Consider the following 12,777-nt stretch of genomic DNA (forward strand, 5'->3'; position numbering starts at 1 on the left):
AATTTCATTCACGGGTTTCGTATAATCTAATCCGGCTGAAACCGGTTTAATCCGGGTTAATCTAGTTAATCCTGTTAACACCGGTTTTAATCATCACTAAACTGGTTTAAACATGATTAATCCGGTTGATATGGTTTATCCTAGTTTTAATACAGTTTAATTGGTTTAATCAGGTAAAACTAGATTTTAAGCGCGGGTTTCTCTTTTTTAAACTATAAACAAAGTTTGATATAAATTAGTATTACTATTTTGGGATTGTTGTATATTTTATGTTACAAAATCGTATTATATTGAAGCATGGAATTCTTTTTTAAAATATAAAATATATAAACTAGTTTATTTGAGATTTTGTCTGTATATTTTTAAGTAATTCTCTCTCTAGACATTTTATTTGAATCCAAAAACACGAACAGAAACTGACGCGAAATATAGGTTCGGTTCGATTCAGATTCAGGAAAAATACCTATTGGTTATTTTTAAGACCCGCGAGTTTCGATTCTGGTCCAGATCATACCCGAGACCAGATCGAATATCTAAAGTACTGAGATTTTTTATATATTAGGTATGTTTGGATATTTCATATATGTTTTGGTATTACAGATATTCTTTTCAGTTTCAGGTATGGGTTTTCGTTTAAAGTTTCTAATTTTTGGGTAAAATTTCAAATTTTAAAAATAAATTTTAGGTATCCAAAGTACTGCGTACTTTTTGTTTCTCTGATCAGTTTTTAGATTAAAAAAAATTGGGTTTTTGGGTATTTAAATATATTTCAGGTATTTATTTGGGGTTTCCGGTAGTTTTGAGTATTAGATATTTTCTGGTTTACTGGCACTTGGATCCTAAATACCCAAACCTACCCGGATTCGCTACATACCTGAAAATTACATATATTTTACGGGTATTTGAGTTATTGATCTAAACTGAATCATAACCAAAAGAAACTGATATGGACCCAAACCAACAAAAAAATTTGGCATCACCAAATTTTTTTTATATTTTTAGATTCTCAATTGATTATTAGTGTATAAGAGAATATTCTTTATTTTATTAAATAAATTATATGGAATTAACTAATATGATTAATATATATATATGACAATCAATGATTATGAATAAAACATATTTGATAACAAATTTTGTATATTCTCTCTTTTTGTTTAGTTTTATATTATTAAAAGAAATTAAACAATCACATTAAGCATATAATAAGAAAAAACTTAAATTTTTTATTATATGTTATATTTTGAATTTTTTAAATGACTATAAATTACTAAATAAGGTAAAAAAGTATCTAATTGAAAATTTTGTGATCAATGGTTTATTTTTTTTTGTTCAAGCAACATACAAATGATAATAAATCATATGAATATGAAGTCTCATTAATAGATATTCATATATATTAGTATCATTTAAATTAAATTATATACTATATAAAATATATTAATATATTAATTTCACAATTTTCAGTGAAAAATTATTGAGATCTTAATATTTTCTAATTTTGAAATTTGTTTTGAAAAATCTCACATTAAAAGTTTTGTTATTAGCGGTTTAAATTATTGTTAGAAAAAATATACAAATGTTAATAAAATTATATGAGTAGGAAGTATCAATAATAAGTATTTAAATTAAAATATTATATATATATATATATGTATGTCAATATCACTAAAGTTTAATTATATACTATATAAATTAAATAAAATTATTTTTTATTTATTTACCAAAAACATGATTGTAAATTAATAAAATCTACTGGTTTTTATTTATCTGCTTACTCTAATGTATATACTTTTAGGTATACAAAATATTTTTAAAATAGGTGGTTTCTAATATGTTATTTGATCCTGACAATCTCAGAACTACACTTCTTCAAATTAGTGTGATTTTGAATATTGGAAGCACTATATATATATATATATATATATATATATATATATATTATTTCATTCACATTAAATAATTTTGTCTTTTTTAATTCATAAAAAGCTTTTAGTGAAATGTCATGACAAGATTCTAATCACCTCCTTTTGAGTTCGTACGAAGAATGACAGATTTGATCATTCGTCTAATATTTGTTTCTCCCTAATATCATATCTAGCTATTATAATTATAAGAATGAAATATTTGAACTATTTATTATAAGTTTTATGGTTTATCATTTAATAAATCAATCAGTTCTTAGTTTATAAATAGTTTACATATACTATAATGGTAAAGTATTATATATATTTTTATATGTATATTCTTAAGTAACTAAACCTCAAAAGTGTAGGTTAATAAAATAAATAATTTTTGTTGTTCTAGAATTAGATGATTTTTATACCGAACTGGTGAATATATATTAGACATACATTTATATTTCGAGTATGCACTTATATTCTATAACAATTTAATATATTAGGATTGAACACTAACATGTTAATAGAGTTTGCTCGTGATTTTCTTCAAAAAATTGATTCTTAGATATGTATCAAGAGTGGAACTAATTTTTACAGATGTTCATTTTTTTTAATAGAAGAAGTTACAAAAACAAACAAAACTCATATCAAAGAAACAAAAACGAAAACACAATTGTATAGAGGTAAAAAATGAAATCATTTATGGAGAGTCAATAGTAATCAAATTGAAAGCAGAAAATTTAATTCCATTTCGTCATTTTATAATCGATGTTGCCTATCTGGTTTTGGTGATTTGTGTCAGCCGCAAAACTTAATTTCCTTTTGTGCATATAAATTCTTAAAAATAATTAAAATGAGTTGTAATATGTTAATTATTTAACAACAATGATACATTTAAGAGACCAACATTTGTATTCATGATGTTAGAATCGATAAAGATTGTAGTGTTTCAAAATATTAAAATAATTTAATAAACAAACATTAGTATTAAAAAAACTCACTCTGCGCATACACGCGGATTATCATCTAATTTGTAATTAATTTTGAAACACAGAAAAGTTTGACCAGTGATGTGGTGACAAGTAAGCAAACTAGTTTCTCAAAGAAACAATTACATTAAGAATCAATTTTATGTTTATTATAACACAATAGACCACTTTCTTCTACCAAAACACTTTCTCCCAACAGCTTCTCTCTTTCATAACAAATTAGTCTACATATAACTAAGTAGCTGACCAACCAAACCATTATTTAAGCGGGAATTAACCTCCACCACACATCACTTATCCAAATTGACTGTTCATATTAAATTTGTCTCTCTTGACAAGAATATCTGTCTATTTTTCTACTTATTAGATTTGCTTTTTCACTTTTTATTTTAACAGCCTAGATCTACTCTATTGGATAAAGCCAAATTCATCATCTCAATTTTTTTTGTGTTTTTGCTTGGTTGTTCTGAAAAAGTTCTTAAATCAAAACTTTAAGGAACTTTAATCATTACTTCATCTCTCTGGAATATTGCTGCTTAATGTTCCAGATTAAGAAAATTTTATTAATTTTCTTATTCTTTTCTATTTCATCATATTTTTCTTCTTAGATGAGTTTTTTTTTCAATTCAAGAAAATGACAAACCACTGCTATTGATAATAGAGATGAGGACAGAGACGACGGTGACGAGGATGAAGACAGCAAAGATGAAGTATGAATAAATGATTATAAGTTAATATTTAACGGGCACAAAAATTTGTCTGGCTCTTGAGATATCAACGGAGCCAAATAGAATAACCATAAACCGTACGGCGGTGCAAATGGCGACATGCCCGTGTATTCTTTTAGAGAGGTAATGGTGGTAGTCTATGTGGTCGCCTTTGTTCTTTTTTTTTCTAATTTCTTTTTGCTTTAGTATATTTTGAGAATTTGTTGTGTTCTTTGGTTAGATTGAGGTTGAGAATCCAATTGAGAACATTGGAGTGAAGATAGTAAGACGAGTGCTTTCATACTAATGACATATCTGGTGATGGAACAATGACTTTGGTTGTTCTTGCGCTAGGTATCATGATGAAAGTGTAAAAATTTGTAATTTTTGAATGTAGATATATGTCTTTGTGAATTACACAAATCGTTGATTGGTTGGAATGTGATGTGTAAATTGGACGTTTGTAAAAAGTATTCATAAAAATGTTTGTAAGAAGTATCCAAGTAGATGTTTTGCAATCAGTGTACACATTATTTTTTTATAATTGATGTACATGTCGAGCCAAGATCGTGTACACCTTGACATGTCGAGTCAATATCATGTATATATCCATGTGGTTACTCAATATACATGTGTACACATTAGTAAAGACATTATTAACCGACAATGTTCATTAATTTTTGGACAAGTTTGGGTGAACGCGAATACATGTTTGATTAGAAACTGTGTACAATTAGTAGGCAGTGTACGTAAAAGCAGGTTGTGATCCAGTGTACATGACGCCTGCTAATGAAAACGTCCACGAGTACATGTATCGTTTAACAAATGACAAGGGGTGTGATGGCCAATGTAATGAACATGTATTAAAATCAAAGAGTGGTTTTGTGGAAAATGGTGTACATTTGTTGTGTAATATACATGTGTACATATATTCTATGTATCGGTGTACATGGTTATGTGTTAAACAGCGTACAATATAACTGATGTGTATCTCTGCGCTGTGTACATATATTTTGGGGACATATTAGTGAAGACATTATTAACCGACAATGTTCATTAATTTGTGTACAAGTTTGAGTGTACTAGAGTACATAGTTGCTTAAAGTGGTTTCATGGGAAATGGTTGTTTTACTATGTGTACACCCCCGTGTGTACAAAATTCTCCATCCACGTGTACACTATATTCGATGTACAACATTACTAAAACACAATCCTTGCTCTCCTAACCGTCATATCACTCATCGTCAGCCTTTTCTTTCTCACGTCGGCTCCGGCTCCGTCTCCTCAGGATCTTTCTCGAAACAACTATCTCACAATTTCTTTCGCCGGAATTCGCCGATGTATCTCGTCTTCTTCGTAGACCTTTGGGTTTCTCTTTATTTTCTTAAAAAAACTATAATTTTTACACGTCCAGCTAATTAAATTTGATGAAATCTCTTCTCGGGTCCACCACTGATTTTCAAATTTCAAAAGACAAACCAAATAAAACCCACCTAACTAAAACATAATCAACCGGTTACGTTTTTTAAAGGGCGAATTGAGTCCTTTCACTTAAAAACTATCCAAGTAGCACAAACTGTTCTAGAGTATTATAAAAATTTGTAAATTGTCTTTGAGTGTAAATGACTCATTTTTCTTTACGTTTCTTCCGGGGAAAAATCCCCTCTCATCTGTTTTACGTTATTTTTTTTTTCTTCTTAACTTTTCCATTTCTTTTGTCATTTTAACTAACACAATCAACCGATTATGTTTTTTAAAGGGCGAATTGAGTCTTTTCACCTAAAAACTATCTAAATAGCACAAACTCTTCTAGAATGTTATAAAAATTTGTAAATTGTTTGAGTGTAAATGACTCTTTTTTTTTTTACGTTTCTTCCCGGAAGAAATCCCTTCTCATCTGTTTTACGTTTTTTTTTTTTCTTCTTAACTTTTCCATTTTTTTTTGTTATTTTAATGTGGAGAACTGGTGGGAGAAACCATCCACTGCGGTTGCCCTTAATATATTGATTTTTACAAAACCCGTTAATGTATTGATGGACATATATGTTTTATTTTCATCAATATATTAATAGTTTTTTTTAAATCAATATATTAGATTAGGAAAACATTCATTTTAACACGGAAACAATTCATTTACTTGATACGGTAACTAGCACAAATTATTGTATTGAACCTTTTCTTAGATTCACTTATTGGTGGAGCTTAACGCTGATTCCACCATCTTTTCAGTATCGAATCTCTCTTTTTGTCTAGTTAGAGCTATGACAATTAATGGGTGAAGATTAGGAAACCATTAATTTAAAAGTAAAATAAATTAATTAACAATTAGTATATGATTTCTCTTTAGGTGCTTAGTGCTTACCTAATTCAGTAATAGCTTCGTTTCAATTTTCAATTATTAGCAAAATTATTAATAAGAGGAAAGCAAATGTTGGCAACAGACGTAAACTGATTAGGAAAAACACTAACTTATTATAGATGAAAGCAAAACAAATATTTGAAAATAAGGGGAGCCGTTTCTATACTAGGGAGTGAGTCATTCGTTTCAACACGGAAACGATCCATTACACCTTAATAAGGTAATCACACAAATTATTGAATGCAAGCCCTTTGTCACTGCCACTTATTGTCGAGCCTATAAATTCTTCTTCCTTGGCTTATCTTAAGACTTAAGATTACAGAGGCGATGGCGATTAACGGCGAAGATCGCATCTCCGGCGAACGCCCGATCATCATGGTCACCAACGACGACGGGATAGACGCGCCTGGTCTCCGTTCTCTCGTTCGCGTCCTCGTCTCCACCAACCTCTACGACGTCCGCGTCTGCGCTCCCGATTCGTACGCTCTCTACTCTTAAATTATGTTCAAATGTATACCGATTATCGAGTTCGTGCTTGTACTCGCGTAGAGATTGTATACATTTGGATTCTGAATCGCTTTACCTTGGCCGTTGTGATTGTGATTGTGATAGGGAGAAGTCTGCTGTTAGTCACAGTATCATATGGAGTAGACCTCTCACTGCACACCGTGTTGAGATTGAAGGAGCTGAGGCCTATGCTGTTTCTGGTTTGTTTCGGTTTGATAGATTATGGACTATGAGCACAGTTTTTTTTTTCTCGTTGTTTGTATGGTTTGAATGATTTGATTTATAGATTAAATGTATTTTATTATACATGTGAAGGAACCCCTGCGGATTGCACTGGGTTGGGCTTATCGGAAGCGCTCTTCCCTTCTCTTCCTGACCTGGTGATAACCTTCATTGTGTTGCAAAATTATAATAGTGATCCTGTAGAATGTCTGTGTAAAATGGAAAGTGAATGACTGACTTGATTAATGTGTCAATATAACCTTGATTATAGTATATATGTTGTTTTTTTTTCCGCTTCTATTGTCCTTTTTTGGAGATTGTGATGTCTGTTTGCTTTCGTCTTGCAGGTTCTTAGTGGTATAAACGTTGGTAGCAACTGTGGCTACAACATGTATGTCAACATTTCCTCCTCTGTTTCCACCAACCTCGATTTTTTTTTTCTTTCTGTTTGGAATTTGCATTTAAGCTCCATAAAACTAGTAAGAAATTTGAAAGTTTTTTCAAGATAAGAACAATATTTTTGAGAATGTTAGAAAGAGAAATACTAGTTGGAATGTTTCACTTGGCCACCAAACTTTTTTCTATAGCTGGTCCAAATTGTTTTACAGCCTGTTATGCTTCTATGGTCCCTGCCTGCGTTTTATCAAATTAGCTCTTACCTGACATGTTGATTCCATGGCAGCGTCTACTCTGGAACTGTTGCTGGTGCTCGTGAAGCCTTCATTTATGATGTGCCTTCTGCCTCCATATCTTATGATTGGTAAAGAGTTATAGCCTCAAGAGGCTAATATTTTTCTGTAGCCTTTAAATATTGTTGTTATCAAAACCATCTATTTGTTTTCACCACTAATACCTTTTAATTCATTCATCCTTAATGCTCTCTCTAGGAAACGTGGAGACATCAATGTTAATGATTTTGTTCTCTCTGCCCAAGCTTGCTTGCCTATTATCAACGGCATGCTCAGTGCCATCAAGAACAAAACTCACCCAACAAACTGCTTTCTGAACATTGATTTGCCTACTGATATTGCTAACCATAAGGTAACGTCCCATGGCAGATTTTAAAAGATATTCTTTTAGTCACTGTTACTGCGTTTGATAAGGACTGATCCTTTATCTAAATGAAGGGATACAAGCTAACTACACAAGGTAAAAGCTTGGGTAAAATGGGTTGGAGACAAGTGGAGGAGGAAGCACAAGGTGCGAAGATGTTGTCAACAATGTCAATGGAAACAGATTCAGGAGTAGTCTCAGACAACAACGACACTTCTGCTCATCATTCAAACGATAGCCGTTTGTTCAAGAGAGAGGTATTCCTACTCTTAACTTCCTGTGGTGTACATAGAATTGAATCCCTTTGGTTATTTTTTGATTGAATAGCTAAGGACTGTGGTGGTGGAAGAAGGCACTGATCTTCACTTTCTGCGAGAAGGATATGTAAGTATCCTCATATAATATCTCTTGAACTCATCTCCACACTGTTATTCAAACTTGATGGTAAAATGCTATTTCGAACCACAGATTACAGTGACGCCGATAGGAGCTCTCTCTCAGGTTGATGTGGATTGCCAAAACTACTACAAAGAATGGCTTCCCAAGATTTCTTCATCCTTGTGATTTCACCAAATGAAAACATAAAACTCTTGTGATGATTTATCCATTATGGACCACAGTTTGTGGTAGACCTATTATCAGTACTCTTTTAAGTTATTAGCTAGTTTTCTTGCAAGTCAATTACTGCCAGACATGTTTCTTTTTCTTTTAATTAATGCAGTAGCTTAACCTCGACTTAAAGCCAACGAGTCTACAATCATATTACATCATCTTGACCTGTTTACATTGACAGCTTACAAGAAAAAACTGGAACAGATGTTCAAACCGATGTGTTTGTTACCGTATAGCATCACATATACGTACTAATGATATGCAGGCATCCAAAAAAACTGTGTTAGGCATCCAAACATTATTACTTACACTAGCTTTTGATATACCAAGCTTTTCGGTTATAAGCAATGTTTGGGAACTCGATCCGGAAACTGAACCGGACAATTTACCGGGTCACCAAGTTATTGGATCAACCATGAATAAACCAAATATTAATAATTAATTAATTCTAATATATAATAATATATAATAATATATTAGCTATTGAAAAATATAAAAAAAGTTTTATGTTTTAAAAATATTTGAAAACGTACTTAACTTTAGTTTTTTTTTTTACTTTTTATTTTTATTTCACATAAAAAATATATAAAAAAGATAAATTCTCTAGAATAGCACTTTTTAATTTTTTGTCACAAAATAGTATTCAATGAGAAAAATGACTAAAATAAGTTTTATTAAAAAGAAAAAAAATACATTTACATCTTAGGGTTAACTAATCTAGACTTAAGGTTTAGAGTTAAGGGTGGGATTTTGAGGATAGGGTTTCAAATTTTAAAAAATAAAAAAATAAAATGAAAATTTTCAAAATAAAAAGAGTTATTTTAGTCATTTTTTATTGAAGTCTATTTTTGTTGAAAAAAAAAACTTAAAAAGGGTTATTTGAGATAATTGCCCTATAAAAACTTAGACTATTTAGCAATTTTATAACAAGTTAAGAATTATGACACAAAATAAAAATATATCAAGACTTAAAATCTATAACTATTAAAATGTCAAATGCAAATAATTAAATTAAAATTTAAATCAAAAATACACCAAAATTAAAACATGAAATTTTAATAAATTATCCTTAGCAAAAAAATTAATGTCAAATCACATCAACTAGTTCTGTTAATTAATTCATAATCTACATGATCATATGATCTTTTCATTTTATTTTTAAAAAATATTATTATTTTTAATTATAATACAAAACAGTGTCTAATAATGTAACTGAAAATCCAAAAGAAAAGTAAATAAAAAGTGTGTATTGATTCAACCAATAGTTCAATTGGATTCTGAGTTTTAACGGTTTTTGATGGATTTTATCGGATTTTTAAATAATGGTTTTTCCATAAAATCCAAACCAGATTATATATTGGGTATATCGGGTCACCGGATTTACCGATTTGACCGTGGATCTGGGTCGGGTTTCAAAACACTGGTTTTAAGTGAAAACTTTATTGGATCTCCGGTTCAACGGGTCACACCATCATGATGAGAACGTAGTGGGCCTTTATAGCCCATAGACCTACACCGACGTCACTAGCGTTTTCGTGAGAAACTCTGTTAACTATACGTTTGCGGTTGCTTCGGAGTCTTTTGATTCCATATCTGACTTCCTAAAACAAAAGTCCAGGTCTCCTACTCCTCCTCTTGGTCTATCTCAACCAAACCCCACACGTCACGTTACAACAACAAAAAAAAAAAGAAATCTCTTAATTGTTGTTTCCAAGCAATCTGTTTCTGCCCATCTCCCCCAATATCCTCTTTTAAAAACATCCGAATCTATGATAAAACTCGAATCATCTTTATCCTGTTGATATATATATAGTTGGTGACGCACGCATACTCACAGATGGGATCCGCCGCCGTAGCTAGTTCTTCTTCTGATGCTGCAATCTCAGGCAAGTTTCCCCCTTTTTAACCCTTGATCGATTAGGGACTATAGAGATGCCTTTCGAGATCCGAATCATAAGCTTTTGATTTTCAGTTAGTTGCTTTAGCTGAAAATAGGAAACTCACACCAACCAACAACGAGTTAGCCTAGTGGTTTAGATCATGAAGATCACAGGTTCAAGTTTCCTATTGTTGGGGGTTTAGTAATATAATCTTTGTTAAAAACTTTGTAGCTCTGCGTGAGAAGCATGAGAAGGAAGTGGAGAATCTAACACTCACCTCACAACCTCTCTATACATTGAAGTTGTTTTTCGAGGCTACTTTTCTTTACATCAAACGGTCGATATTGTACCTACTGTCTCATGGAGGCTGGTTCATGCTTATAACCACTTTGTTGGTAGCATTTGGAGTCTTGCTTGTAACTGTTGATGGACCTCATGGAAAGGTAGACCTTTCTATTGGACTACTTCATACATTCATATCTAGACTTTCCAGGATTGTGTAATTTTGTTGTTACAGCATGTTGAAGAACTATTAGAGTATGTTCGGTACAGCTTATGGTGGATAGCACTTGGCGTTGCATCTTCTATTGGTCTTGGTTAGTCAGTCACACTTGACTCCTAAGAAATTGTGATCTTTTTCAAATTGTTATTTTCTTCTTGTATTCAGGATCTGGTCTACACACTTTTGTTCTCTATTTGGGTCCGCACATTGCTTTGTTCACTCTAAAAGCAACGCAATGTGGACGGGTCGATCTCAAGTCTGCACCTTATGATACGATACAGCTGAAACGGGTTCCCTCGTGGCTCGACAAATCTTGTTCAGAGTTTGGTCCTCCATTAATGGTCTCAGCTGCTGGGTCTCGTGTTCCTCTCACAAGCATACTGCCACAAGTTCAACTAGAGGCCATCTTATGGGGTATTGGGACGGCTCTTGGGGAGCTTCCTCCTTATTTCATCTCAAGGGCAGGTTCGTATATTGCTTCTCTCTCTCTCTATATCTGCGTGTGCATTCGTTTCTCATTGTTTATTATCATCAGCTAGTATCTCTGGAAGCACGGTGGATGGAATGGAAGAGTTAGATGCTTCACCGTCTGAGGATAGTGGAGTTATGGCTCGGTTCCTGAACCGGATTAAACGTTGGCTACTAACGCATACGCAGCACTTGAATTTCTTCACCGTCTTGGTTCTTGCTTCGGTTAGTCATATCATGTTATGTCCGGATTGGGAACTACTATTCAATGATCTATACTTACACACTGCTCTGCAGGTCCCAAATCCTCTGTTTGACCTCGCTGGAATAATGTGTGGGCAATTTGGAATACCGTTTTGGGAGTTCTTTTTGGCGACTTTAATCGGAAAAGCAATCATCAAAACTCATATACAGGTGTGGAACCTCATTGATATTTTTACCTCTCTGGACTTGTTCTTAGACCTAAGTGGTTTTTTAACTTTCTTTTTGTTTGGTTTAAGACAATATTTATCATCTGTGTGTGTAACAACCAATTGCTCGATTGGATGGAGAACGAGCTGATCTGGATACTTAGCCATGTCCCTGGTTTGGCTGCTGCATTGCCTGGACTCACAGCCAAACTCCACACCATGAAAGAAAAGTATATTGATGCTCCACCTCCTGTTCCATCTCATATCAAGGTAAACAAAACCAACAAACCAACAAATTAATATTATTTGTATTGAATATGCTTTTGCGTTTTTTTTGTTGGGTTAGGTGAAAAGATGGGATTTTTCATTTGCATCAATCTGGAATGGGATAGTGTGGCTGATGCTCCTCAACTTCTTCGTCAAGATTGTGACAGCGACTGCACAGAGACACTTGAAGAAGAAGCAAGAGAAAGAAGTAGCTGCTTTGACTCATTTAGATTGATCTTTCGTCCTTATGCTCCTACATCAGGAGCTAAACTAAACAAGACAATGGCAGCTTTTCTTCTCATTTTCGCATCGTTGACAGTTGACACATTGTTCTGGTGGGATTTGTACTTTATAGAACATAAAAGGGTTTAGGAGGAATTGGGAGATTGCAGGAGGCTTATTTTGACCGTGTGATTGATTCCATAGAGAAAGATTTGTGGGAAGAATTTAGAAAAGAAAAGCCCTAGTTGCTAATTTGCTACTCTGCTTATTAAAATGGAAACTAGTGTTTATGGCCCAATCAATGACAATTTCGTTGTTTTTTTCCCTTTTTCGCTCACTGTCAACTTTTATTTTCAGTGATGCATGAAAGAAGGATATATGTTTGATTGTCAGGTGCCAATATGTTCAGTTACCGGCCCTGATCTAAAACACAGACGCCTAATCGACTAGGCATCAATGGCAGTCTACCGCCATGATTTTAACCAAATCGGTACAATTAATCGGAAATTCAATTAGCTGCGTATTAACTAATTAATCGCCGACTAATCGACTATAAATCGGATATAAACCGATTTAAGCAGTAAATATTGAACTCGGATGACAAATAGCCATAAAACAGGTCCATTTGTTTGAAAAGAATTGAGATCTTCTCTATCTATTTATAGAAGACTTCAAGAC

General features: G+C 32.7%; 2 protein-coding genes across 3 annotated transcripts; both read left to right on the forward strand.

Moving 5' to 3' along the window:
- The first annotated feature begins 6,041 nt into the window (after positions 1 to 6,041).
- Positions 6,042 to 8,473, forward strand: LOC106360618 (5'-nucleotidase SurE). 2 transcript variants are annotated; one of them, XM_013800239.3, is made up of 10 exons: positions 6,042 to 6,176; positions 6,279 to 6,435; positions 6,569 to 6,663; positions 6,779 to 6,843; positions 7,033 to 7,076; positions 7,368 to 7,445; positions 7,573 to 7,726; positions 7,813 to 7,995; positions 8,066 to 8,122; positions 8,207 to 8,473. In XM_013800239.3, exons 2-10 carry the CDS (start codon positions 6,284 to 6,286, stop codon positions 8,300 to 8,302), a joined length of 924 nt encoding a protein of 307 aa, XP_013655693.1. In that variant the 5' UTR covers positions 6,042 to 6,176; positions 6,279 to 6,283; the 3' UTR covers positions 8,303 to 8,473. The 2 variants fall into 2 exon arrangements, with proteins under 2 accessions (XP_013655693.1, XP_013655692.1); XM_013800238.3 differs by having other exon boundaries at positions 6,051 to 6,176; positions 6,265 to 6,435.
- A 1,457-nt stretch (positions 8,474 to 9,930) lies between these two features.
- Positions 9,931 to 12,424, forward strand: LOC106360619 (vacuole membrane protein KMS1). Its single transcript, XM_013800241.3, has 8 exons — positions 9,931 to 10,236; positions 10,462 to 10,673; positions 10,748 to 10,826; positions 10,898 to 11,197; positions 11,268 to 11,425; positions 11,498 to 11,614; positions 11,701 to 11,880; positions 11,957 to 12,424. The coding sequence occupies exons 1-8, from the start codon at positions 10,188 to 10,190 to the stop codon at positions 12,110 to 12,112; spliced, it is 1,251 nt and encodes a 416-aa protein (XP_013655695.1). The 5' UTR covers positions 9,931 to 10,187; the 3' UTR covers positions 12,113 to 12,424.
- Positions 12,425 to 12,777: the final 353 nt, after the last annotated feature.

This window comes from Brassica napus, chromosome A8 (assembly GCF_020379485.1).
Source record: "Brassica napus cultivar Da-Ae chromosome A8, Da-Ae, whole genome shotgun sequence".
Lineage (NCBI taxonomy): Eukaryota > Viridiplantae > Streptophyta > Magnoliopsida > Brassicales > Brassicaceae > Brassica > Brassica napus.